This window comes from Halichondria panicea, chromosome 9, assembly GCF_963675165.1.
Source record: "Halichondria panicea chromosome 9, odHalPani1.1, whole genome shotgun sequence".
In the NCBI taxonomy this organism is placed as follows: domain Eukaryota; kingdom Metazoa; phylum Porifera; class Demospongiae; order Suberitida; family Halichondriidae; genus Halichondria; species Halichondria panicea.
The window spans coordinates 4,930,187-4,954,013 of NC_087385.1; the positions used below are offsets into that span (position 1 = coordinate 4,930,187).

A 23,827-nucleotide genomic window follows, 5' to 3' on the forward strand; every position below is an offset into this window, starting at 1 on the left:
TGCTTGCTTCTGTTTGAGGTTCTCTAAGAGTTTGTTTCATATTAAAGTCAGTGATAGATGATTGTTTGAGCACAGGTTTGAGGGGCCTCAGCTGCTTTTCTGGACTGATCCCAGGAGTTCTTTGTGGCTTCAGAACTTTGCCATAGACTGGAATATAGTTTCTTATATCTGGTTTCTTCTGGTTTAGCCAACTAGTAGCCATTTTCAAATAATTTTACCAGAGAATGAATGACTTTTTCACGGGTTTTGTTGATCACAATGAACGGGGAATTCCTTAGTTGTAAATCAATAGCAACTTTACAGCAAGGGATTTCCCGAAACACCACATGGTCAAATCGTAGTTATGAGCTATTTGCTTGCTTCTGTGACTAGGTCTAGAGTCTCCACTCATATCTCCTCCTTTGCCACTCCATACTCAGTATTCAGATGCTCCACTAAACATTTAAGGCTGACTCTCTCCAGCTCAGGAACTATACACAAGAGATCAGTTTCCGACTCTACTGCATCAGCATGGTCTCCCCATATGATCATTCACAGTACTGAGAAAGTCTTACATGGAGTGCACGACTTCATTCATTTGCCATGGTGGGCCGTTATAGCATTGACAACGTTTACACTGCGAACAATTGTGACCCTCCCCCTTGCCCTCCACCAGAGCAAGGTCATTGCCAAGATGGAATTGCTTAAACCTACCATACAGGAGTACCAAGAGTCTGTGAAACATAACGTGATTGTTAAGTGTAGACGAGCCAATCTACCAGTGGAGGAAGCAAATAAGATACTGATGAAAGAGGTGGGTGTATGTGGAACACGTATAGTACAATATCGTTTTGGAGGAAGGGGTTATTGGTAATTTCTGGTTATTGTTGCAGGTGAAAAAAGTTACTCGAGAGTTGCTATCATCTGAAGGCTGTAATCCATATAAGGTTGCCATCTTGCCATGGGTACAGATTCCATTATGGATAGTGATATCCTTTGCCATTCGTAACATGTCTGGTGTCTACCCTGGGATGACCCCTCTCTATCCTGACAGCACAGCATCTCTGGCCACTGAAGGAACTCTATGGTTCAAAGACCTCACACTCATAGATCCTTATTACATCCTACCCTGTCTACTGGTGATCACCAACTTCTTAAACATTGAGGTATTCTTTCTCTCAACTTTTAGAGGAACATTTATATCTTTTGTGTAGCTCCACTCGCTCAGACGACAAGCTCCCACCAGACTACAGAGGGTCATGACAAACACCTTCCGTGTACTCACATTTGGAATGGGCTACGTCTCCGCACAAATGCCCACCGTAAGTTTATCACACCCACATTACGCGTATGCACTAGTTATCTCTCAAACTTATGCTGTCTGTCACGATTACAGGCAATGGTGCTCTACTGGTCCCTGTCGAGTACGTACGGCCTGTCCCAGAATCTCCTGTTCAAGTATCCTCAAGTGAGACGAGTATTGAGAATACCAAAGACCCCCAGTGAAAGTAGGACCCCCTATAGAGACCTATTAGTTATCCTTAGAGACAAGGCTAGGAAATTTATTCTCTTACAGCATAGTAAAAAGCAGTAGTTTGTGGTTTCATAATAATCATAATGCAATGCACTGTGTATTGTTTGTGAATAGCCTAACAACTTAAACAAACATTATTTTAGTGGTGCTGTCCTCTGGTATATCGTAATGCCTTGAGAGGATTTCTGCGGTAGGTACAGAGAGTCCCATGCCTTCCAGGTCCACAGAACACGTTACAGTGCCTTGGTACGCTGCAGAGGGAGTCTGGCTTGGTACACCTCCCGTGAAGTTCAGTTGGATGGCCATTAATGGTATTCTGTAGTTGTAGGTAAAATCTGTTAATGCCAGTAGTGTGCTTACTTATAGTCACTCTGTCCTTTGAATGGGAAACTCCTGGAGCCTTCGTTGGGGATGTTCAATGGTATTCCGCCCATGGTTGAAGTAACGTTGAGGTCCTAAATGGGTGTAATTAGCATAGATATACGTAATTAGACCTTTTCATAGCGAATCGTACCAGGTTTGAAGATGTGAAGGTGCATCTCACAAGCATAGTATCAATGGTTTCGTTTATAAAATTCTCTGGAATCCAGTTGTACACCTATTATAACGTTTAAGTCGTGTTATGTACAAAGTCTTTATTACCTTTAGCACGTGAATAAAGATGCATGGTCGTTCAATATTGTAGCCATGTTGACTAGCCTCGTCCAAGCACTCGCTACTGACTCCAGCTGTGAAATAATTATATTAACCACTTTAGTGTGGTACAACTTTTTTCTTACATGCATTGGCACTTGGGAGAAGGTGTTGATGAATGTAAAGGCTATCTATTTGGGAGAGTACCGATTCATTATCTGTGCGTCTGTAGGTGAATATTTTTGGATGGGAGACCAGAACTGCAAAGAAATACAGTCTGGGTGATGAAACCAAATTAATTGGTGGTGTTTCATACCGATCTTAATGTTTGGGTAGTTGGGGTATCCATATAGGCCATAGTTCCAAGGCGTTGTATCATATCCTGGTGTAGGTGTCAGTGCCACAAACACTGCTAAATGCACTGCAAAGATCCCACCCAATATAGTGTAGAGTGTGAGGAAGAAGCTTGTCAACTTTGCTGCAAAAATCAATAACAACTTTGCACACTAGATAAATTACTCACCCCAACTTTGCCATGTCCTTCCGAGAACTTCTTTTGTCTTCTTGTTGAATATGAATCTCCCTATATTTGCCAAAGCATGAGCAATCTTAATTTTGACAGCCATCCTGTACTGAAGTGGTTTTGCAGCTGCAACTTCTGACTGTTCTGTACTTTACCATACACCCACTCACCTTGTAATGAGGCACGCCCACTAAATCTTATAAGGCTGCCCTGCCCACAGCTCGCTAGCTCATTGCTCAAGAATCCATCTCAGTTCTATCAAAACACAAGCCCATAAAGAGAGATACTATCACAACATGCCTTATATACCTCCTCCGCCGAGGCCTTATATACCCCCTCCACCGAGACCATTCATACCCCCGGCTCCACGGCCTAACTTCCATATGCAGCAGCAACAGCAACAGAGGTTTCACCAGCAGCAAAGAACCCAACAGCAGCAGGTGTTTCATCAACAGCAGAGAGTTCACCAACAGCAACTCCAAAACCAGCATAGGTATGATCTGGCTTGATTTGTAGTCATGGCTTCATTCAGTATCATGTAGCCATGTCTTTCTTATTTGCTATGGCTAGCTGCTAGCTTTATAGCTATAACCTAGAGCATTTGTACTGATTCATAGTTATGGTGGTCTGTACTATTTATTTCCAGGCTCCAGCAGAACCTTCAAATGGATCATATGAAACGGCAGCAAGCCTTACAGCAGCAACAGCAGGTACATTGAAGGTAGCTTACTCAGTCCATGATGTGTTATATAAATCCATGGTCCTTAGGAAGATTTCTCAGCAAAGAAGGTTTTTGATGCCTTGCATATACAAACCCACACAATGTAAACACACACTTTGACAGCATTTTCAAAGGCAACAAGAAGCGTTTCGCCGACAGCAACAAGATCAACAGCAGAGGCTCTTGCAAGACCGACTCCGGAGAGAAGAGGAGCAGCGAAGACAGCAACAGCTACTGAGAAACTTGCAACACACAAGCACAATCCCTGTCGGTGAAACCGGTGGGACAACAGTGGTGCATGTGGCTCCTGGTATCCAGGTGGAACTGCCTGAATTTACTCTCAATGGGAACATAGAGTTAGAACAAACTGGAGCAGAGGCAAGTCACAACATTTCTTGGCTATTTTATGATCTCCTTACAGGCCAATCAGCCACCATTCCAGCCATCAGCCCCTCCCCACTCTCCATCAGGCATGTCCCCTCAAACATACGAGTCCCCACCTCCCTACCAGCAATTGCCCCAGGGGGGACCCCCTGGCCCGCTACCCCCCACCAGTATTAATGGCCCAGCTGTATCACCACAAGGAGCCACAATGGCTGCTAAACCCTCTGTGCCAGCTGAGAACAGGGTAGTACTCAAGGATGGTACACAGATCGTCATTCAGCAGGAAGACGAGATTCTGTGAGTTTTCCGATGGCTTCATTCTAACGATAACCACAGGCATTGTTTGGAAACGTTTTTGGCTACGCTCTCTTAAGCTATCACATTACCCTCTAATTAATTGGCAAGTATCAATCAATTAAGTGTGTAATCAGCTGTTTTGTCTTTACAGGTTTGTTGGTCCCACTGGTGTTCAGATGGTTGTCAATTGTCTCCCCCTCTACATGCCTCCCGAGGATGCCATTCAAGCTGCCATCTCAAACAGCACCTCTGATAAGAACGACACAGACAATCAGAATAGCGATAAGACTCCAAAGAGCTCGCCCAAAAAGTCACAGCTCCTACGAAAAGCGAAAAGTTTAACGTCAATTCTTATTGCAGAAATCGATCTATCAGATGAGGAAAAACAATCACGTTCTGATGATGAGTTACTTGAGGACACACGTCGGAGCAAAAAGAAGAAAAAATCAAGGATGAATTCGTTTGGAGCTCATTACTCAGTTCAAATACACAGGCAGGTTGAGCGTAAAGAGTCAAACATTGATGAAACAGATGCAGCACCTCCACCAGTATCCCACCCTGGTAAGGACATAGAGCACCCTGTCCAACATCTCAGCCAAAGCTTTGATAGCGAGAAACTAGTTCAATCGTCAGATCCAACTAATGATAAGCCGGTCGAACAGAATGCCCAGGCTAAAGAGATTCCACCAGCAGCACAAGAACATGCTTCAAGTCCACAGGAGCCTGATGAGGTGGTTCATAAGAAACCCCACAAAAGTCCTGTAATAAAATCCAAGTCCACTGGCTCTGCACCTGAGTTAGACGATGGTAGCGACCCTGAAGACAGCAAGAGAGGATTTGAAGTTAATTACCTGGATACGACCAGCACCCTCCCTCGTCTCAAGCGATCCTCGGGTTCTGTGAGCTTCCCACAAAGAATTACTGTCCATGCACCAGTCGCTAATCCAGTTATTGTCGAGGAGAGTTCACTCTTGAGCCAACAATCTGATGAACAGCCGATTGACCCTACTCCAACTGAAGTTGATCAACCTGATGGTAACCAAGAGGAGCCTAAAGACAGTCAACAAGTTATGACATCTAATGAAAAGGATGCTAGTCCTCCCACAGATGATCAAAACGCACCCAGCACACAAGAAATCTGTGCAGACAATCCTCAAAACAATGAATGCAAGCAACCTGCTACAGCAATCAACGCAGAGCAAGACCCACCTAATGGAACTGAACTGCCAACTGGTGAAATAGTAGACCAAGCCAAACCAACTGAGAATCGCGACACACCTAATGAAATCACTACTAATGACGTTTCATCTACCAGTGTACAACAGAGCACACCACCTGTTACGCAAGAAGTGTCTGCTGATCCTTTACCCCAAAAGAATGGTGCCTCATTGGCAGGGACTGCTAACACTCCTCCCCCCTCCACAGCCACACAACTCACACCCTCACAACCCTCCCCCCTCACGCTCACACTCCTCCCTCCGTCTCCTGTGACGATGGATGGTGACTACGTACAACGAAGCGGGTGGTTGACTAAGCTGAGTCATCGCAAGGGAATGTTTGGAGACAAGTGGCAAAAGAGATACTTTGTTTTGAATCGATCGTGGCTGTACTACTTCAAGAAGTATGGAGTAAGTTTACACTGCCTCACAAGTATGATAAGTTACAAACATGTAGATTATCTTACTAATGCTGTTACTTTTCCCAGGACTCGAACCCTAAAGGAGTGATTCGCCTGTTGCCCACTGGATGGAGTAAGGCAATCACTCAGGGCACTCCTCGAATGCGCGATGCTGTCGTCACTTCCAGTGACAAGGGGCCTGGCATTATGTCCGTGGTGAGTAGCCATGAAGCTATTGTGAAAGTGGTGCCTTCTTGGAGTGCTTACCTAGAGACTAATGTTTTGTAGCTGTCCATACAATGGGATGTTGATGTACAAATTTGACACTAACTACAAACGCCTTCATTGTGCTTAAATTATCCTTATTTGTTTATGAGAATGCTACAGTGACTTTGGGGTATGAATATAATTGTACATTATCCCCCCACACACACAGTTAAGATGCTTGGGAGTTCACAGACCTAACAACTTTGCAGCTTCACTCAGTGTGAGTACATAAATATGCACAAAAGGACTTTTCCTTGCCCATACATGCACATAGTAGCATCCTCTTTGGTGTAACACTATAGCCTCATGTACCCTCCAGGCACTAGCATCCTCTTTGGTGTAACACTATAGCCTCATGTACCCTCCAGGCACTAGCATCCTCTTTGGTGTAACACTATAGCCTCATGTACCCTCCAGGCACTAGCATCCTCTTTGGTGTAACACTATAGCCTCATGTACCCTCCAGGCACTAGCATCCTCTTTGGTGTAACACTATAGCCTCATGTACCCTCCAGGCACTAGCATCCTCTTTGGTGTAACACTATAGCCTCATGTACCCTCCAGGCACTAGCATCCTCTTTGGTGTAACACTATAGCCTCATGTACCCTCCAGGCACTCTTAGAAGAGGATGGTGTGGCTGAAGCTTTCCGTAGTCAGACGGTATCTGTTAGCAACCCCCAACACGCCTCCAGGACATTCTACATGACTGCCTCGTCCAATGAGGAGAGAGATGCCTGGGTCAAGGCCATCAACACCAACATACAGGCTTTCTCTGTGAGTGCTATAATAATATTATAGCTTACTTATTCGTAGTGAGTTTGTCATGTTACTACATGTAAGTTGTAGTGTGCCACATACTTATTGTACTTTACAATGAATGATATCAGCAGTAGGATGTAGAAAATTTGCCTAATTTGATGATTAAGCAATTAAGCGCTCAGTTTATTTGTCAACCCAACTCTAACAATTTATTATACACAAACACCCATGCACCACACTCTCTCTAGTACTCTGCTGAGGCCCTAACGACGGCTACTAAGGAACTAAAGAGCATGCTACGAGCTGTCAAGTCCAACATGCCCACTAAAGACATCCCCTCCCTCCTTCTTCTCCTGCACACCAAGAGAGAGAAGATTGCAGCGACACAAACAGTCACTTGTAGCGGAAATTCTCACTAGTTAGTTTATAGAGAGCACATACAGTCAGTCCGTTGTATTATTGGGTATGTATATATTTAATTTTTATTATTATTTTTATACTGATGTTTTTAACTTTTTAATACAAAGGTGGCATATAAAAAGGACATAAAATTAATTGAAGTCAAAAAACTAACTCACAAGAAATATACAGTACGCAACCAAACTAAGTGTCCATACGAATGCTGTTCTTAGTGAAAGTCTATGTATAGATAGTGCTGCTCCACTACTGTATCCAAGGCAAGGACAACCAGGACAAGCATATGTACACGTATCACAGGTTCCATTGCACGTACCACAGGTTCCATTGCAGCTATACAATTTGGTCAGCGTATTTGGTCCTGTGTGTGTGTGTGGGAGGTAGAGTGTTATTACAAAGTAGCTGATATTGAGCTGTATCTATCACCAGGAATTCATGCACTCCTGCTATCACATGTGTGTGGTATGCAGCCTCTAAAACTCCATGGTGTACGGTATAGGGTGTGGTAGACCTATTTAAGTGCAAAAATTGATGGATATCATCAACAGAATGATACTGCTCTTATTTCTACACACACATTAGTACTCACTTGGGCAGTCGAAAGCGGGATAGCCTCCGTACACAACCTCCTTAGTGTCATTGCTTGTCACATCAATCTGAAAGCTCGAAGGGAGGTAATAGGGACAGGACTGGACCACCCTCTGACACACACTCAGGCACGGTTTAGTCAACAGGAGTGTCTTGCTAGCCGGACTGTCAGTGACCTGTTTACTGGAACATGATGAATTGTCGGATTCATTAAACAAATTTAGACTGCTAGAGCACAGCCATTTCTTGTAAGAGTCCTGTGGAAATGAGTTATATAGGTCAAATTAAGATTTAAAGTCGTTTGAATTAAGAAAGGGCACACACAATAGGACTTACCAAACAAAGACATCTTTGCCCACGGTCCTTGAAAAAAGATCCGACTAGTGTCCGATCAATAACTTGAAAATATTTGCCCAAAGTGGTTTGAATTCGATTGACAGTTTCATTAAGACTCGATTTATTATACAAAAAAGTTTCATTGGTGGTGACAGTTTCATTGTACGACTCTAGGGTGACACAGTATCCAAGACTATTAAACACCTCCTTGCAAATCCCCAGTGGCCCACTAACATAAACGTTACGATATGATGGGCAAGTAACGCTCATAAGAGACTCCGTGATCGTTTTGTTTCTCTTACGTGAGGCACACATGTCTCCGAGGGTAGTAGTGTAGTTCATAGAGTTAATTGATCTGCATTCCTCTAGGTCCAGAGCTTTAGGTGCCATGCCCAGTTTCAAGTAGAACATGTCCGACTGAGGATATGAAATGTCAGAGCAATTATCAAACTTGTTTATGAGCAACATGGAGCCAAGGAATCGACAGGTCTGGTCATGAGCTGTGAGGGGCATCACTAATGACAGCAAAAGGAGCAAGTGTAGCAGCTTGTGTGTCTTCATTTCTTTACGTACAGACACTTGTGCTTGTACTGTCATTTTCATTTCATGCTTACTACTTTTCAATATTATTTTATTAACTTAAATTCTCATAATTGGAAGAGAGTTTCGCAATTAATTACCCAACAAACGCAAATTAATAATCGGGTCATCTACAGGGTTTATGTGGGTTTAGCTAGATCCTGCAGTTCCAAGCAGTAGAAACAGTCCAGTAGTGAGCTTGTCATCAGTATCATCAGCCGAGAATGTTAGTTTGGACTGGTACGAGGGAATACTGAACCCCATTCGTGTCATGAATGGCTGCAGATCAGAGTCTCTAAAGGGCCCTTCGTTCATGTACACATACTTGTCCACTCCATACGGGGTACTCCGAATCTATAGGGAAAAAATTATGCATAAAATGTCTATTGACATAAGTTTGGCCCTCATTACCCTCACTCACAAGATCCACAAGTGTTTGTCTCTTGGTTGAGGTTAGACTAACAGCATTCCTTATAATGTGAGATGGGCACTCCATTAGTGCAGCCAGGAGGGGAGTGAGAGACTTCACCTCTGCTAGTAGCTCTGAGCCAGGACTCAGGGCATTAATTATGGAGTTGAGATCAGTCGAGGTGTTCGTGGGAGCTGGTTGGTTGGCTGTTATCGCACCTTCATACTGCTTGAGCTGTAGAGCATGTGTGGAGTTGTTCATGTGAGAACAAGAAACACTATAACTTCCTCAGTTCAGTTCATATGCTCATGTAACACATTTTTTAAGTAGCTACCCCTCCCTCTCTTCCCACACTTCAACAGTCTTTACAGGCATACCAATTGGACCAAGCCAATTAAGGGGCACTATACTAGGATCATTGCAACCAGGAGTGTATACTGTTTAAGGGGCACTATACTAGGATCATTGCAACCAGGAGTGTATACTGATTAAGGGGCACTATACTAGGATCATTGCAACCAGGAGTGTATACTGTTGCAAGCAATACATACAGGAAAAGGAGGGATTGGAAACGAAGTGGTGCACGTGATGCTTTTACATTGAATTTACAGTGACGCCTCAAAAACTATCCGCTTTTCGCCTTTGAAAACGAGGCTTTTTTGCCGGGTAACTCACTCAAAATAAGAAAGTTGTGTTTCCTCGAGACATCATTTCTTTCAGCAATTTAAAACTGTGATTCACGGGTAGTACTTGCTAACGACTGACCACACCCAGTAAAAAGAGACATTCCAGTAAAGTTACAAGCTTATAAGCTTCCAAGTGCTATTTAGGTATTTTTATTGCTATAACGTGTAAAGCGTGCTGGTTATAATGAAAGCACCGTGGGTACGGTGGATGTGTCAAAGCTACATAATGCTACTAGCTATTGTTAATACACACTCACAGATATCATAATGTTCTTTACGGTAATTTTGCTGCAGGAAACTTAAAGAGTGGGAAATGATCGACCATGATGCTCAAAAGGATGCCAAAAGTACAAAATCTAGACTGCTGCCTCAGTAGAGCCTTGCAGCTCTCTTCTCACTCTTGCAGTTAGCATTCTAGTGAAGAGCTAACTAGTAAGTAGGAACACTCTATGGGCAAGTTTTGCTATGCACTTCTTCTGAAAAGGCTGCAATAACATTCCAAGTAAGCAAAACTAGGTATAACTCGAGAACGAAGCAGTATTTTGCAAATCCACGAAAGAAAACATGGCTAAAAGCCTATAGAAACTCTTACTTGCACTTCATTGATCCTTGAGCAGCTGTAGCAGTCTACACAGACACACACACAAACACACTACCGTATACCTAGCTTGCGCATGCGCACCGAGGCATAACTACTACAATAGGTATAGATCATATAAGTGAGTTGCACAGAATAAGCGCATTTGCTTAGATATATGGAACTGTGTGTAGAATAGGCCATCAGTTTGGCTAGCCGAGCCAGGCCCATCTATACTTTGGCTTGTTAAGACAGCCTCAAATGAACTGCGGAGAAAGCGGACGTTACTCAAGGGTACCTTCGTTTCCAATCCCGCCTGTATCTATGTTGCAAGCTACTACTTACGCAGTCTGAGAGAGATTTAAGCCTTTCGAGTGCTCTGGTAGATACTTGAATGTATTCTAAGAATGCACTGTACAAAGCATCATTGTCAAACAACGGCTTTAGACCGTTCTGAACATCCTGGTAGATATCTATAAGAGAGAATAATTAGATGGCAAATAGATTGCCAAATTGCATACCTTATCAAGTGTTTAGTTACATAATAATATGAGTGCAGTTGGCTACCTTAGCTACCTATTTGACAAAGAAACAGAAGTCAGGGTGATATTGAATGACCTAGGAAATGTTTTTCCATTGCAAATCAGCATTGGAAACACCAGGAAAGGTTCAGAAACGTAGCAAGCTTGGTATAAGGCAGCTATTACCATAATGTTGCTAATCTAGAAGGGCTTGTTTTACCTTCATAGGTGGCAGCAGCACGCCCAAAGTCTGTCTCCCTAGTGCCTTGTAAGGGGAACATGGGACCACCTGCAGCAAAATCCTGCTGCAAGTGAATAGAAAACACATTGTTACTTATACAATTGACCTCACAATGACAGTAAAAAAACACAATGGCCAATGGCCGGCCGGCCAGCCGTGCTGAGACAGCAAATATCAAATGGATACTATTACGCTACCTTCATGTCCATGGTAACAGTACAAGTTTCCTCTACCACTGGCAGGACCGGCTCCTCCACCACTTCCACGACTGGCTCTTCCACCACTGGTATGACTGGCTGTTCATCATAGACTGAGTCCTGTGGTGGCGCTGCATTGTGTCGCTTCCTTGCATAGTAGACACCCAAGGCAATCCCTCCAGCCACTACCACAGTCCCTGCTCCAAGTAGGATCGCTACGGTCCACTTCTTGGAGAGTCTGTCACTCATTCTACGTACCTGTTAATAGCAAGCTAGCTAGCTTGTACGATAACAGGTATTAAAAAATGCAAGGTGAGGAGTGTCTGAAACACGCCCCTCCACTGTCAGCTGCTGTGCAGAGTCAACGATCATATCCAAAGTCAATGCAATCATATCAAGACACAGCTACAGCGCAGCTGATCTACCATGTTGACTCGCTCTAGATCAAGAAGCACCGAAGTAGAAGGGGAAAACAGCTCCCTGTCTCAATCTCAGGCCTCCAGTGTAGGAGACAGCGCTCCATATGAAGAGGTTGTATCCAGGAAGAGAAGAGAACGCTCTCTAAATAGAAAACGCCCCACCCATGTGGCTCAGTGGATGTGCATTCTGCCAGGTGTGTGTTGTCTTTTCTATCCTCCCTACTGAGCTCATTCATTCTCTATTTTTAGAGGATCCTGGTAATCAATTCAACTGCTCCTTTGTTTCATTGAAGGACCCTAAAAGTGGTAAGGTGTTGATATGATAATGTACGTGTTCTAAAAACTCTGGCCACCCATTTTAACACAGCGTGTGCAAGACGGTACTTGCTGAGGAGAAGGAGAGGAGGAAATTGTGTGAGTGTTGAAAATGAGCTGTATGAGGTGATGAAGTTCAGCGACGGGCCTCGCTCTTGGTTCATTGATAACACACTGCAAACAGGTGTGTATGTTCTGTGTTGCTTTGTAGTGTACACCTCTCACCGGGTACACACTAGTCTAATTTTAATGATGTCATGAGAATAGCATAGGTAAATTTTAACCATTAAACGATTATTTCATGCATACCTAGTAATCAAATGGTATCTGGTTCGTTCAGATGGATCCCTCTACATGTGTACACCCATTGATCCATTATTCCTGGCCTTGCCCTACTTGCTCACAGCTGCACAGGTACGGTACCCACTGTACTGTAACCACACAGTGTGCTCATGTGTTGTCTCCAATAGACTGGCAAGTCCACAACGCTAGATGGTATTCTTGAGGACCAGTCTACAGTATGTTGCCAAGTACTGGAGGCCTGCATTGAGCCTGAGCAGTGGGAGCATGTCACAGACAGCAAAAGTACAAATTGTTACTTGCTTGATTACACTGTGAAGTCTATTGATTCTGAATAGCCTTATACTTTTACCTGCCTGTGTGATGCAGTGTGCTGAAGCTCTGTTATTTCTCTACCCGTATAGAGCTCTCCAATGGGATGAAGGTGTTCAAGTACAGTTGGGAAAAGACTCGGGCTTGGCTGAGAGGAAAGGTGGAAGCTCTGGGGAGTGGGCTGGAGAGAGAGGGTGTGTATGCTGGAGCTGGTTCAATGAGTACCACATTAGTGAGGAGCAGCAAACAGTCTATTGTTAGCAGAGGTGAAAAATGTTAATACTTTAGCATCAATAAAGCAAGAGTAAATGTTGTCACATTCTACTACATGCACGCACGTACAACACTTTGTTGTGTAGTCAATGCATCATTATAGTATTGTTCGGTGTATAGGTCATTTGTAAATTCTTTACAGAGGATTATTTGAGGTATGCTTGTGGAGTAATCTCAGACTACCTTCCCAAGGCATTAGCTGATCGACTGGCATTGGACTATCCAAGGTAACCCTATCAGGGTGTCATACAGGATTTTGAAGTAGAGGGGGGGAAAGAAAAGTAACTAGAAAATGTTGCTAAAAAATGGTCAACTGTTGTTATAGTATGTAAAATTGCCAGCTATGGACACTCAGTCATACAACTAGTGCCTGGATGCAAAAAGGGGGGGTATCCCCCCATTCCCCCTGTATGACACCCTGCCTATACTGCACAAGCAGCATTTACAGTGATACTTACTCTCTCCTGTGCAGTCCCCTGGAGTCGACTGTAGGGAGTGGTAAGCACAAGAGGGGAGCTGACGGTTATGAAGACAGTAAAGCCCCTCCTAATAAGAAAGGGTGCGCCATCTCTTCTGATGGTGAACCACTGGACGATTACACTAAGCTCAACAGCACAGCTTCTCAACCAAAGAAGGTACTTGACCTCCTGTACAGTGTACAGTCAGTGGTGTATGTAATTTATCGTATAGTAGAGAATGGTAGAATAGTGGTTGAAATTGTTGCTATCATGCTGTGATTCTACTATTGTCCAGGTTGCTCCGTTGACTTCGGCACAGAAGGCTCTTGCTAAGGTGGACAAGAAAGGCATGAAGGCAATTAGCAGCTTCTTCTCAAACAGAAATAGCTAGATAGTCATTTTTATTTTTCACGTTCTGTTATACACTTGCACTTGCTTTTCAATACCAAGTAATGAACCAACTCATAACTGCATGTAAGAATGCAGTATAATTTATAATGCAGCTCAGAGCTTTAGCATGCAGGAGCACAAGAGGATCTCCTCATGCTCCTAGTTTTAGCAAATGGTGTGATTTTTTACCAGCCCCGCCTTCTTTTGCAAGTTTATAGCTAGATCTAGATAAAAATGTCTGAGGTTGAGTACAAGCTGATCAAGAAAGTAACATGTTCTCAAGAAGCTCAAATCTTCTTCGACAAAGCTATACTTCAAGCATACGGTTTCAACCATGAAGAGGCCATTCGATGTTTAGAGGAGTGCCTCAGCATGGATTGCAACTGTGCCATGGCTCACTACTTCACTGCTCACTGCTATGCTCCCAACTACAACAACCCTGATGGTCTGGACAGTGAAAAGGCCTATGAGTATGCCCAAAAGGCTCTTGCTCTGATAAAAAACAAGTAAAAACAAGTCTTTTACCGATTGGGAGGTTGCACTGATTGAGGCCCAAGCAATCCGATTTTGTTCTCCACTACCACAACACATAACTGGAAAGGTCATCCTAAGTGCTACAGAATACACAAGGAAGTATGCGAACACCATGCGAGAGGTGTACAAGAAATTCGACACTGATCCAGACATAACTTCTCTTTTTGCCGAGTCGTTGATGTTGCTAGCTCCGTGGTCCCTCTGGACATCACCTCCTGACATCACTGCCGCAATTCCCGAAACAATGGAACTGGTTTCGGTACTAGAGAAAGGCCTGAAAGATCATCCTCAGCATCCCGCTTTGTGCCATTTCTATATTCACACTATGGAGTTGTCTGCGACCCCCGAAAAAGCCATGCCCGAAGCCAATGTACTGAGAGTCCGATACAACCAAGGACATCTCCTGCACATGGCCAGTCACATTGATATGTGGGTGGGTCACTACAAGGAGGCGATCGAAAGCAATGTCAAAGGAATAGAAGCCGACGAGCAATACCGAAAAGAAAGCGGACAAGAAAACAACTTCTACAAGGTGTACCGAATGCACAACTATCACTTCTTTGCTTGGGCAGCTATGTTCAATGGACAATTTTCTATTGCCCTGAAGAATGCAGAAGAAGCTGAGCGACAATTGGATAGAGAAGCTGTCACTTGTGAGCTTGGAGATACCCAGTTTGGCTCTACTTATCTGGAATCGTTTGCTACCATCTCTTGGCATGTTTTGGTTCGATTTGGAAAATGGAAAGAGATCATTCAACGTCCACTAAAAGAAGATGCTGAGCTCTACCCGTGTGCAATGGCAATGGCATACTATGCCAGAGGAGTTGCATTTGCAGCTCTGGGACGGTTAGAGGAAGCGGAGAAAGAAAGAAAAGAGTTTCAGAAAACACTGCAAGGCAAATCGTTAGAGGGCCGTCTCCTCATGAATAACAAAATGCATGATTCAGAGAATCAAAGAGGCATCTTGAACGTTGCTGAAGCTGTTTTGGATGGTGAAGTGGAGTATCACAAAGGCAACCATCAGTTAGCCTTTCAGCACCTTCGTCTAGCAGTTGAGCGAGACATGAGATTGATCTATGATGAGCCATGGGGGTGGATGATGCCTGCCCGTCATGCACTGGGTGCACTGTTGTTAGAGCAGGAAGAGTGTGAGGAAGCTGAAGCCGTGTATCGTGAGGACCTGAAAATCTATAAAGACAATCTCTGGGCACTTTTGGGTTTGTCCAAGGCGTTGGAAGGTCAGAACAAGATTGAAGAAGCAGCCAGTGTGAGAAAGAAGTTCGAACAAGCTAACTTACAGGCTGATGTAGAGATTACAGCATCTTGTTTCTGTGCAACAAAGGCTTGCTAAATTTACACATAATTTCTTTAGTTAATTATTTTTGTACTTGATGTATTACTTACTGTTCGAAAAGTACAATGTGTATTGGCCATGTATTGCATTTGCATTAATTGACAGCAAACATGTGTTTTGCAAATTCTATATACAATAGAGGTTATAATATAATACAGTGAAAATGATGATGTAACCATAATAAACCCTACACGTTGTATCAATCATTCAGAAGCTACACAGTTTATACTTCAGTCAATCTTCACTGTTGAGTAAATTTTCTTCACAAAGTAGCTTGTTCCAATATAGCCAACGGTACCTGTAGGAAGAGAGAAATAATCACAATGGTTTCCACAGTAACAATCAGACGTCCTTACCACAGAGAATACCTAGAGCCGCACTGCCCAATGCCATGTACCCAAAGTAGAACAGAGTTTGAAAAAGACCATACATCCTGAAAATGGAAATAAAAACAGTGGTTAGCTAGTGCAAATCGAATGCTTAATATTACCTAGTCTTGAAAAAGAAATAGTAGAAGGCATATAAGTAGATGTACAGTGAAATGGAGCCACCAGAACAGAAGCTTGTCCACTGCCTGCAAGTGAACACACAGCAGGTGAGGGCAGTTGAGTCAGTGACTGACATATGTCTCACCATCGATAATCTTCGGAGTTGAGTAGAAAGTAAGTGCAGACGATGGTGACACACACAGTCACGACCATCATGATTAGAAACACCAGTAGCATGAACCCAAACACATAGTAGATTTTGTACTGCCAGAATGACGTGAAAATGAAATACCTGTAAATAGAATCGAACACAATCATAATCATGCGTAACACACAACAGGCATCAAGACCATCAATCCACACAATCCAACCTATAAACACACTCACTCACACTTCAATAAATATGGAGCCAAATGGTAGTATCCCTCCCAACAGGGCAATAGCCCATGGCTCCATGAACCATTTCTTCTCTGGTATGGGTCTAGGGACTGTGTTGATTCGGCAGGGGTGGTCGGATTCCCCGGAGATGTTGCGACCCAAGATGGTGCCCACCAGGTTCAGAGGGAGGATTACAAACAAGCTTATGCACACCACAGTTAACTGCAAGGGGAGAGTATATGCATGCGTGGAGGTGATTCTTTGAGTACAACTTCTAGCTTCTAGGTGTCCAATTTCACTCAAGAAGGCTTCTATATAGGGCAGAAGCCAACAACAATAACATTCCATGGTTGGTTGATTATCTACCACCTACGATGTTTAGATATTGGATACCTTTGACAAATAATGAGCATCTAACAAGCAGCAAACGCTTACAGTAATATAACATGTACAGTAACTGGATCAATTGCTGTGGTAAATATACCATTGAGAAGGCAAAGTCATTAAGCCAGGCTCATTAACCAACCATGGTGAAGATAGAGAGTGCCCTGGAGGCATGGTATGAGATGGCAACAATGTTGATGATGGTCCCACAAACAAAGGTGGGGAAAAGAGCAGTCCCAAACAGCATTGCCTTAATCCACTCCTTGCCTGTACAGAGACAATCATAAATACAATGAAAGCACCACAGGTGCTGATGCCTCGGTGGAGATGCCAAAGCTACATAACATAAAGCTACTAATAGCTTTTATACACATGATGAACATTTTTGCATTAGCTGCATGCAAACTCAAAGAGTGGGTAATGATCGATCATGATTGTTGTTAAAAACGATCGATGCCAAAAGTTCAAGTCTAAAATCAATGGCTGTAAGTCAGCAGAGCCTTGCAACTTTCTTCTCACTCTTGCAGCTACCAATAGCTAGCGTTCTAGTGCAGAGCTAACTACTAAGTAGAGTAGCAACACTCAGTAAGTTTGGCTACGTGATCTTCTGAAAAGGCTGCAATGGCATTCCAAGTAAGCAAAACTAGGCATAACTCGAGAACGAAGCATTATTTTGCAAATCCACGAATTAAAATCCAAGAAAACATGACTAGAAACTATAGAAACTCTTACTTGCACTTCATTGATCCTTGAGCAGCTGTAGCAGTCTACACACACACACACACACACACACACACACACACACACACACACACACACACACACACACACACACACACACACACACACACACACACACACACACACACACACACACACACACACACACACACACACACACACACACACACACACACACACACACACACACACACACACACACACACACACACACACACACACACACACACACACACACACACACACACACACACACACACACACACACACACACACACACACACACACACACACACACACACACACACACACACACACACACACACACACACACACACACACACACACACACACACACACACACACACACACACACACACACACACACACACACACACACACACACACACACACACACACACACACACACACACACACACACACACACACACACACACACACACACACACACACACACACACACACACACACACACACACACACACACACACACACACACACACACACACACACACACACACACACACACACACACACACACACACACACACACACACACACACTACCGTATGCCTCGCTTGCGCATGCGCACCGAGGCATAATAAATTATAATTAGTTGGTTTGGGAACTTGAGAAATTTTCTCACTAGGCTCTCATGACAATAAGACACTAACAGAGAGACTACTAGTATTCGACGTTAAGATGACTTTAAAAACTACTGTATCATATGTCACAAGATTATATCCAGACACGAGATTGACACACTCACCCCCCAGTCTTGAGAAGATGGCTCCCCCGACATATCCGTTGACTGGTGAGGTGGCAGCATAGAGAAAGATAGCTGTGCTGAGCAAGGTCCCACGTCTGAAGGGGGGGGGGAGGAGGGCAAAGAGATGTGAGGAGCAAAGAACAACAGAGAGAGTGTGTGTGTGTGTGTGTGTGATGACTCACTCAGTGTAGAGGTGACCGAGGAGAGAGGCAGTGATGCAGCCAAGCATGACCACTGCCAGCTGGCTCCCTGTCCCGATGAGTGATGAGAATAGGATGGGGAATGAGGGAGGTCGGAACACGTCGCCATGGATCTGCTTCCATCCATACTCATCACCGATATCTCGCTCCTGAAGGTGACAAGATTGTGAGGATAAGAATGTGAAAGCACTGTCACAATGTACAGTAACATACATGACTCCTGCATGTACAATTGCACATGTTATGCCACACATATTAAAAATCAATCATTGACCAAGATATCTTTCCAGTCAGTGATAAAATATATCGTACTCTACAGGACCTCTTTACACTACTTAGTTAGTCTATGTGTACGTGTATGCGCTCACCAGGTCGTCGAGGTCAGCATCACGGGAGTATCTGGCATAGTCCTTCCTGAGAGTCCTCATAAGGATCATACTGACCAGTCCCACGAGGAAGATGACCATCATGAACGAGTTGAAGATAGAGAACCAGTGGATCTGGGGGAGGGGAGGGGAGTGAAACGCATGCTGTATATGAGGCTAAGGGGAATAGACAGCGCCAGGATTACTACAGAGAGTGCCTATAGTGTGTGTGTGTGTGTGTGTGTGTGTGTGTGTGTGTGTGTGTGTGTGTGTGTGTGTGTGTGTGTGTGTGTGTGTGTGTGTGTGGTCCCTTACTCTGTGTTGGAAGAACTTTGGGTCAAGGTATTTGTTAAATCGATTAGTAAATTTAGTTTCAGACGATTTCCAGTTCACCTACAGAAGGAATACATTTCAATGAAACATTCAAGAGACTATATGTAATAACTGAGGCTGGACAGTACCTGGTAGGTGAAGGATAGAGTCATACCAATCTCCAGTTTTGTCTTGCCTTCAGTGGTCATATCCACCTCCACAATCTGTAGGAGGAGGGGAGGAGAGGTCAAGCACATACATGTTTGTGTTAAGAATCCAGAGGGGCTGACATACCTGGTTGCCATTGTAGCCGATATCAAATTTCTTGTGTGTCATGATGATATACTCTTTACTGTCAGGGCCGTCCTCCACCTCACCCACAATACCTGGGGGGGGGGGGGGTAAGGTAGTTGCTGTATCTATGGTTAGGGCATGTCTAACTCACCCCACATTGCTAGGTCATCTGTGGATCACGGCAGGTCAAGAGAAGATGTGGAGATAGTGGAAAAAAGTTTATAGCGATAAGAGCAACAAATCGTTACGAAGCTCACCAATGTACATCTGATACCAGTAGTGGTTCTTGATGGCATAGACGAGGGCCCTCATCTTGCTCTCGTCCAACACCACACTACAGTACTCCTTCTTGTCCACAGAGTCTAGAGGAAACACAAGAGATCACAGCAAGTACTAAGTATTAGGAGTTTGCCTATACAGTGAACACGGTAATAGTATACGCTATTGATACAAGCAGGCTCTGATTCTACTGTCTCTAGGGCTTTACACACAGTGAAAGTGACTATCACAAAAAAGGGTGGGGGGAGATACATGTACTGTTTAGGTTGAGGATATCAAACGTCACTCATCACACCAACTTTTAAAGCTGACGTCCAGGCCACTGAACTCCAGCTCTACTCCCTGCAGTGCCTCCCCCATGGTCTCGTGGTAATGTCCGATATCATGCTTGGCCCCTCGACAAAAGGGCAGGGAGAAGTACGGGTAGGTCTCTTGTCTGTTGTGATAAGGGCCCACTGTGTTAATCCACACCACCACCTGCTCACTGTCGGAGTACTGCATGGAGGGATTATATTGAGGGGTAGAGTGTTGTCATCAAGAGACATGTACCGTATCAGAGTACTGCATGTATCATTTAAAGGTCATCTATCTGAAATAATTACGACTCCTATAATTATTGACTCTTTCTCAAAACAAAACAAAATTACGGAAAGACATAGACATACAGCTGTACAGTCTGGCCCTAGGGCAGTCGTCATGCGCAGTCTAGTTTTACTATCTTTACGATTTAATACTAGTTATTGGCAGTGTGTACTGTGTTTTGAGTGTGATGTACATGGTGAGTCACCTGATGTGAGTGCTCGTCTGCCATGTTTTGGTGGGGGAGGGCCGTAAGGAGGACAGCTACTAAGAGCAGAGTCAAGCCAGCCATGGTGATTATTGAGGGTGGTTGATTCTAAATAAACCACAACAATTGGTAATAAGTAAATGTAGGTGTGTATAGTGTACATCTTCTCACCTAGTTCCAGTTCTAAGGCATAGATACTATAGTATAAGGATTTGGCCCAGACGTACTCGAACTCTGGGACGTACAAGCAGTAGTAACAGGGATGGGACTTCGTAATTTAGGTAAAGATCATTAACATTGAAAACTAATTTAAGTGGTGCTGAAATCTTATCAAGGGCGTCTACAGACTGAGTTATATATGGAAGCCCTATATACACATTGTAGATTGGAGTGTGTACTGACAGTGGAGTAGGAACAGGGGGGCCAGGGGGCCAGTGGCCCCCCCAACTTCAGAGCAAGGGGGGGCCGCCAGGCCCCCCCCCAACATTGAATGGGCCTACCCTTCCTGAGTTGGATAGGTGTTCTAAGCAGAATGAATTAAAGAAGGAATTGAATGATAATACTCTTGTAACATGTTTTATTTTGAACGCAATTTTGGAATTATTATACAACTTGAATGTATAACAAACTTCAGTGTGTATGTGTGTGGGTTTTGAGAGTATGGAACTAATAATCTTGTAGTTTAGAATTATGATGTCATAATGAGAAGGTATGGCTTCCTGCCTTAAATTTTCCGGCGCTCCGTGCCAGGGGAAGTCCCACTTAGGTGGTGTTTTTACACCACCCAAGTGGCCCCCCCAACCTTTTAACTGTTCCTACTCCACTGACTGAGTGTGTTGATACGGAGTGTGTGTGTGTGTGTGCATGTAGCTAGATATAATTATACATGTATATACATGGATGCATGTACTCAAACATTTAACTACACTCAGTTTTAATAGGCTAGCTTATGATTTATGCAATAAATACATAAATATACGTACGTACAACCCTTCTCAAACGAGAAATTTCTCTTGGAAGCAACAGCTATATGCCGGACCCCATGCAGGTATATAGAATAGGGTATTGGGAAGAATAATGACTCTTTACACATAGCTAGACCCTAAACCTAGTGGGCAAGTTGTGTGTATTTCAACTGAGGGGAAAGCTATATGGCTATGACATACATGGTATAGATGTATCTACAGGGAAGTAGATCTATGTATCTGCTCCTGGTATATACAGTAGCTATAGTCACATCATAGATAATAGAGCACTATGCATGCATGGTCACATGCACATCAATTGAAACTACATGCTTGTATATGGCCCGTTATAATCACATGTTTTTATTAGACACAATTAGAACTGTGAATTAAGTAGTAAAACAAACAAGATTCATTGTTTTGTGTACAATAATGAACTGCACATTCCAGTAGATTCATTGTTGCATGCCCACCAAATCATGTGCAATGGGTGTAAAACTAAGGGTTGCCATTCTGCATAAACTTGTCATAGTTTGCAGCCATCAACTAACACTGACTCTTCGTCTACTAGCATCAAGTACTGCGCCTAGGTCTATATGACTGAAATGGAGACCAAGCTTCCCATGTATCAACAAGGTGTCTATCAAGAAGCCTCACCCACTGCCCCGGCCGGATCATATCAGCCATATCAGTCGAACGCTCAGCAGCTAGAGGTACAACACCATGACGAGAGAAACGATGATGACAACAATCCGCAGTCCAAGAATGACTCCGACATAATACTTCCAATAGACCCAGGAGATGTCCCACAACAAAAATACCTCAGTGTAAGCCATAGCACTGCATGCGATTTCAGATACCTATACCATCTACTTATTACTCACTATACACCATGCACACACACGCAGCTTGAGTTTGACGCGGCCTTCCACGAGCATAAGAAGACCAGTTTGGTGAAGCCAATGCATGATATCCTTGGAATTGTCTACAAATGGACGAAGCTCATCACTTATCACGTCTTTGTGATTATCATTGGGATTCCACTAATGATAGTCTGGGCTCTGGTAAATGGCATAACGGCATTCACCTACTCGTGGCTTTGGAGTCCTGCTATGCGTATCACTATCTTCTGGATTGCAGCTACACTACCTCTGGTTACCATGCCACTGGTGACCATCTTTAGGCCTTTGACAGATGTGGCAGCTCGCTGCTTCAGTCAGATCCGTGTAAAAGTAGCCCTCGATGGAAAAGGATTTGTTCAAAATGTCTAACGAGGAATTTCACTGCCGTAATATATAATCAATGGTACTGTACACTTAGCTTAGAATTTTATGTGATTGCCACAATCCCTTCCTGTATCTAAATATGAGGAGCTATTTTGATCTGAATGCATGTGTATAGATCTATATAGCTCTCTGTACTAATTATACCTATAGTATATAGAATTCCGAATTAATCCGTGTGCATGGTGGTGCAGCTGATAGACAACAAAATTCATTGTTAGTGCACAATTAATACATGTGATGTCGATGAGCTTGATCCAGTAAATTCATTTATCCATCCAATCATGCATGTGATGAACTGCAATGGGTGTGGAATTTTAAAACTATGGTAAGCAACAAAATTCATTGTTAGTGCACAATACATGTGATGAGCTCGATCCAGTAAATTCATTATCCATCCAATCTAGCCTCGATCCCAGGCCGAGTTTTCGCTTTTATAACGGTTACTCGATCCCAGGCCGAGTTTTCGCTTTTATAACGGTTAGGCGAACAACTGGGCCTGGTACTAGTTGTCTGCGCATGCGTCAGTCGTTCGTCAGATTCTGACGAATGGATATTCTCGTTCACTTTGGTGACATTTATATTTGTGTACTATCGTGTACTAGAAGTCAGTTCCCGTTTTATCATTATTGGAATCGATTGGAATGGCTCTTAGCTGAAGCTTCTCTCTTCTCTGAAGCTTATTCTGAAGACTGAACAACAAGGGAAGAGGTATAAAGCTTTGTCAAGCTTGTTAAGGTCAGATATTTTTGTGTGGGCCCTATGGCCGGCTAGGCTATGCTATCAAGTCTTGTTCATGTTTGGCAAGAATGTAGGTAGACTATAGTTTCATCATTAATATGGTGGATCAAGTGAAGAGTGTGAGCTAGAGAACTTGGTGCTGCCATCATCAGCTCGTCGACAATGACACTATAACCGAGAAATTTAATATGTATAGAT

General features: G+C 43.5%; 9 protein-coding genes across 12 annotated transcripts; 5 read left to right on the forward strand and 4 right to left on the reverse strand.

Annotated features, from left to right (window-relative positions):
* The first annotated feature begins 305 nt into the window (after positions 1 to 305).
* Positions 306 to 1,717, forward strand: LOC135341422 (cytochrome c oxidase assembly protein COX18, mitochondrial-like). Of its 2 annotated transcripts, XM_064537973.1 has the most exons (5): positions 444 to 585; positions 656 to 793; positions 873 to 1,145; positions 1,194 to 1,301; positions 1,376 to 1,717. In XM_064537973.1, the coding sequence occupies exons 1-5, from the start codon at positions 583 to 585 to the stop codon at positions 1,571 to 1,573; spliced, it is 720 nt and encodes a 239-aa protein (XP_064394043.1). In that variant the 5' UTR covers positions 444 to 582; the 3' UTR covers positions 1,574 to 1,717. The 2 variants fall into 2 exon arrangements, with proteins under 2 accessions (XP_064394041.1, XP_064394043.1); XM_064537971.1 differs by having other exon boundaries at positions 306 to 793.
* Positions 1,574 to 2,828, reverse strand: LOC135341424 (potassium-transporting ATPase subunit beta-like). 2 transcript variants are annotated; one of them, XM_064537976.1, is made up of 7 exons: positions 2,670 to 2,828; positions 2,463 to 2,624; positions 2,293 to 2,406; positions 2,156 to 2,241; positions 2,028 to 2,111; positions 1,874 to 1,968; positions 1,574 to 1,829 (listed from the first exon to the last, which is right to left on the reverse strand). In XM_064537976.1, the coding sequence occupies exons 1-7, from the start codon at positions 2,770 to 2,772 to the stop codon at positions 1,637 to 1,639; spliced, it is 837 nt and encodes a 278-aa protein (XP_064394046.1). In that variant the 5' UTR covers positions 2,773 to 2,828; the 3' UTR covers positions 1,574 to 1,636. The 2 variants fall into 2 exon arrangements, with proteins under 2 accessions (XP_064394046.1, XP_064394047.1); XM_064537977.1 differs by having other exon boundaries at positions 2,463 to 2,567; positions 2,670 to 2,827.
* Positions 2,829 to 2,862: 34 nt separating this feature from the next.
* On the forward strand, positions 2,863 to 7,135 carry LOC135341417 (uncharacterized). The gene is made up of 9 exons (XM_064537966.1): positions 2,863 to 3,162; positions 3,316 to 3,379; positions 3,514 to 3,768; positions 3,812 to 4,071; positions 4,223 to 5,699; positions 5,777 to 5,905; positions 6,126 to 6,176; positions 6,570 to 6,731; positions 6,965 to 7,135. The coding sequence occupies exons 1-9, from the start codon at positions 2,966 to 2,968 to the stop codon at positions 7,133 to 7,135; spliced, it is 2,766 nt and encodes a 921-aa protein (XP_064394036.1). The 5' UTR covers positions 2,863 to 2,965.
* A 55-nt stretch (positions 7,136 to 7,190) lies between these two features.
* Positions 7,191 to 8,696, reverse strand: LOC135341421 (uncharacterized). The gene is made up of 3 exons (XM_064537970.1): positions 8,058 to 8,696; positions 7,723 to 7,978; positions 7,191 to 7,494 (listed from the first exon to the last, which is right to left on the reverse strand). The coding sequence occupies exons 1-3, from the start codon at positions 8,658 to 8,660 to the stop codon at positions 7,286 to 7,288; spliced, it is 1,068 nt and encodes a 355-aa protein (XP_064394040.1). The 5' UTR covers positions 8,661 to 8,696; the 3' UTR covers positions 7,191 to 7,285.
* Positions 8,697 to 8,707: 11 nt separating this feature from the next.
* On the reverse strand, positions 8,708 to 11,603 carry LOC135341423 (uncharacterized). 2 transcript variants are annotated; one of them, XM_064537975.1, is made up of 5 exons: positions 11,268 to 11,603; positions 11,050 to 11,131; positions 10,654 to 10,781; positions 9,058 to 9,279; positions 8,708 to 8,990 (listed from the first exon to the last, which is right to left on the reverse strand). In XM_064537975.1, exons 1-5 carry the CDS (start codon positions 11,514 to 11,516, stop codon positions 8,787 to 8,789), a joined length of 885 nt encoding a protein of 294 aa, XP_064394045.1. In that variant the 5' UTR covers positions 11,517 to 11,603; the 3' UTR covers positions 8,708 to 8,786. The 2 variants fall into 2 exon arrangements, with proteins under 2 accessions (XP_064394045.1, XP_064394044.1); XM_064537974.1 differs by having other exon boundaries at positions 11,050 to 11,134; positions 11,268 to 11,602.
* A 2-nt stretch (positions 11,604 to 11,605) lies between these two features.
* On the forward strand, positions 11,606 to 13,806 carry LOC135341420 (ribonuclease H2 subunit B-like). The gene is made up of 9 exons (XM_064537969.1): positions 11,606 to 11,880; positions 11,936 to 11,992; positions 12,054 to 12,185; positions 12,342 to 12,415; positions 12,472 to 12,586; positions 12,706 to 12,879; positions 13,029 to 13,113; positions 13,359 to 13,521; positions 13,640 to 13,806. Exons 1-9 carry the CDS (start codon positions 11,694 to 11,696, stop codon positions 13,733 to 13,735), a joined length of 1,083 nt encoding a protein of 360 aa, XP_064394039.1. The 5' UTR covers positions 11,606 to 11,693; the 3' UTR covers positions 13,736 to 13,806.
* A 108-nt stretch (positions 13,807 to 13,914) lies between these two features.
* On the forward strand, positions 13,915 to 15,731 carry LOC135341419 (uncharacterized). The gene is given in 2 exon segments (XM_064537968.1): positions 13,915 to 14,229; positions 14,231 to 15,731. Coding segments are annotated over 2 exon segments (1,650 nt in total). The 5' UTR covers positions 13,915 to 13,968; the 3' UTR covers positions 15,620 to 15,731.
* Positions 15,721 to 20,968, reverse strand: LOC135341418 (transmembrane 9 superfamily member 3-like). Its single transcript, XM_064537967.1, has 17 exons — positions 20,812 to 20,968; positions 20,641 to 20,748; positions 20,153 to 20,348; positions 19,832 to 19,936; positions 19,726 to 19,743; positions 19,575 to 19,666; positions 19,430 to 19,504; positions 19,284 to 19,361; positions 18,972 to 19,103; positions 18,586 to 18,752; positions 18,404 to 18,498; positions 17,015 to 17,139; positions 16,502 to 16,710; positions 16,256 to 16,402; positions 16,113 to 16,196; positions 15,979 to 16,055; positions 15,721 to 15,920 (listed from the first exon to the last, which is right to left on the reverse strand). The coding sequence occupies exons 2-17, from the start codon at positions 20,722 to 20,724 to the stop codon at positions 15,853 to 15,855; spliced, it is 1,752 nt and encodes a 583-aa protein (XP_064394037.1). The 5' UTR covers positions 20,725 to 20,748; positions 20,812 to 20,968; the 3' UTR covers positions 15,721 to 15,852.
* A 1,113-nt stretch (positions 20,969 to 22,081) lies between these two features.
* Positions 22,082 to 22,997, forward strand: LOC135341426 (caveolin-1-like). The gene is made up of 2 exons (XM_064537979.1): positions 22,082 to 22,432; positions 22,514 to 22,997. Exons 1-2 carry the CDS (start codon positions 22,202 to 22,204, stop codon positions 22,874 to 22,876), a joined length of 594 nt encoding a protein of 197 aa, XP_064394049.1. The 5' UTR covers positions 22,082 to 22,201; the 3' UTR covers positions 22,877 to 22,997.
* Positions 22,998 to 23,827: the final 830 nt, after the last annotated feature.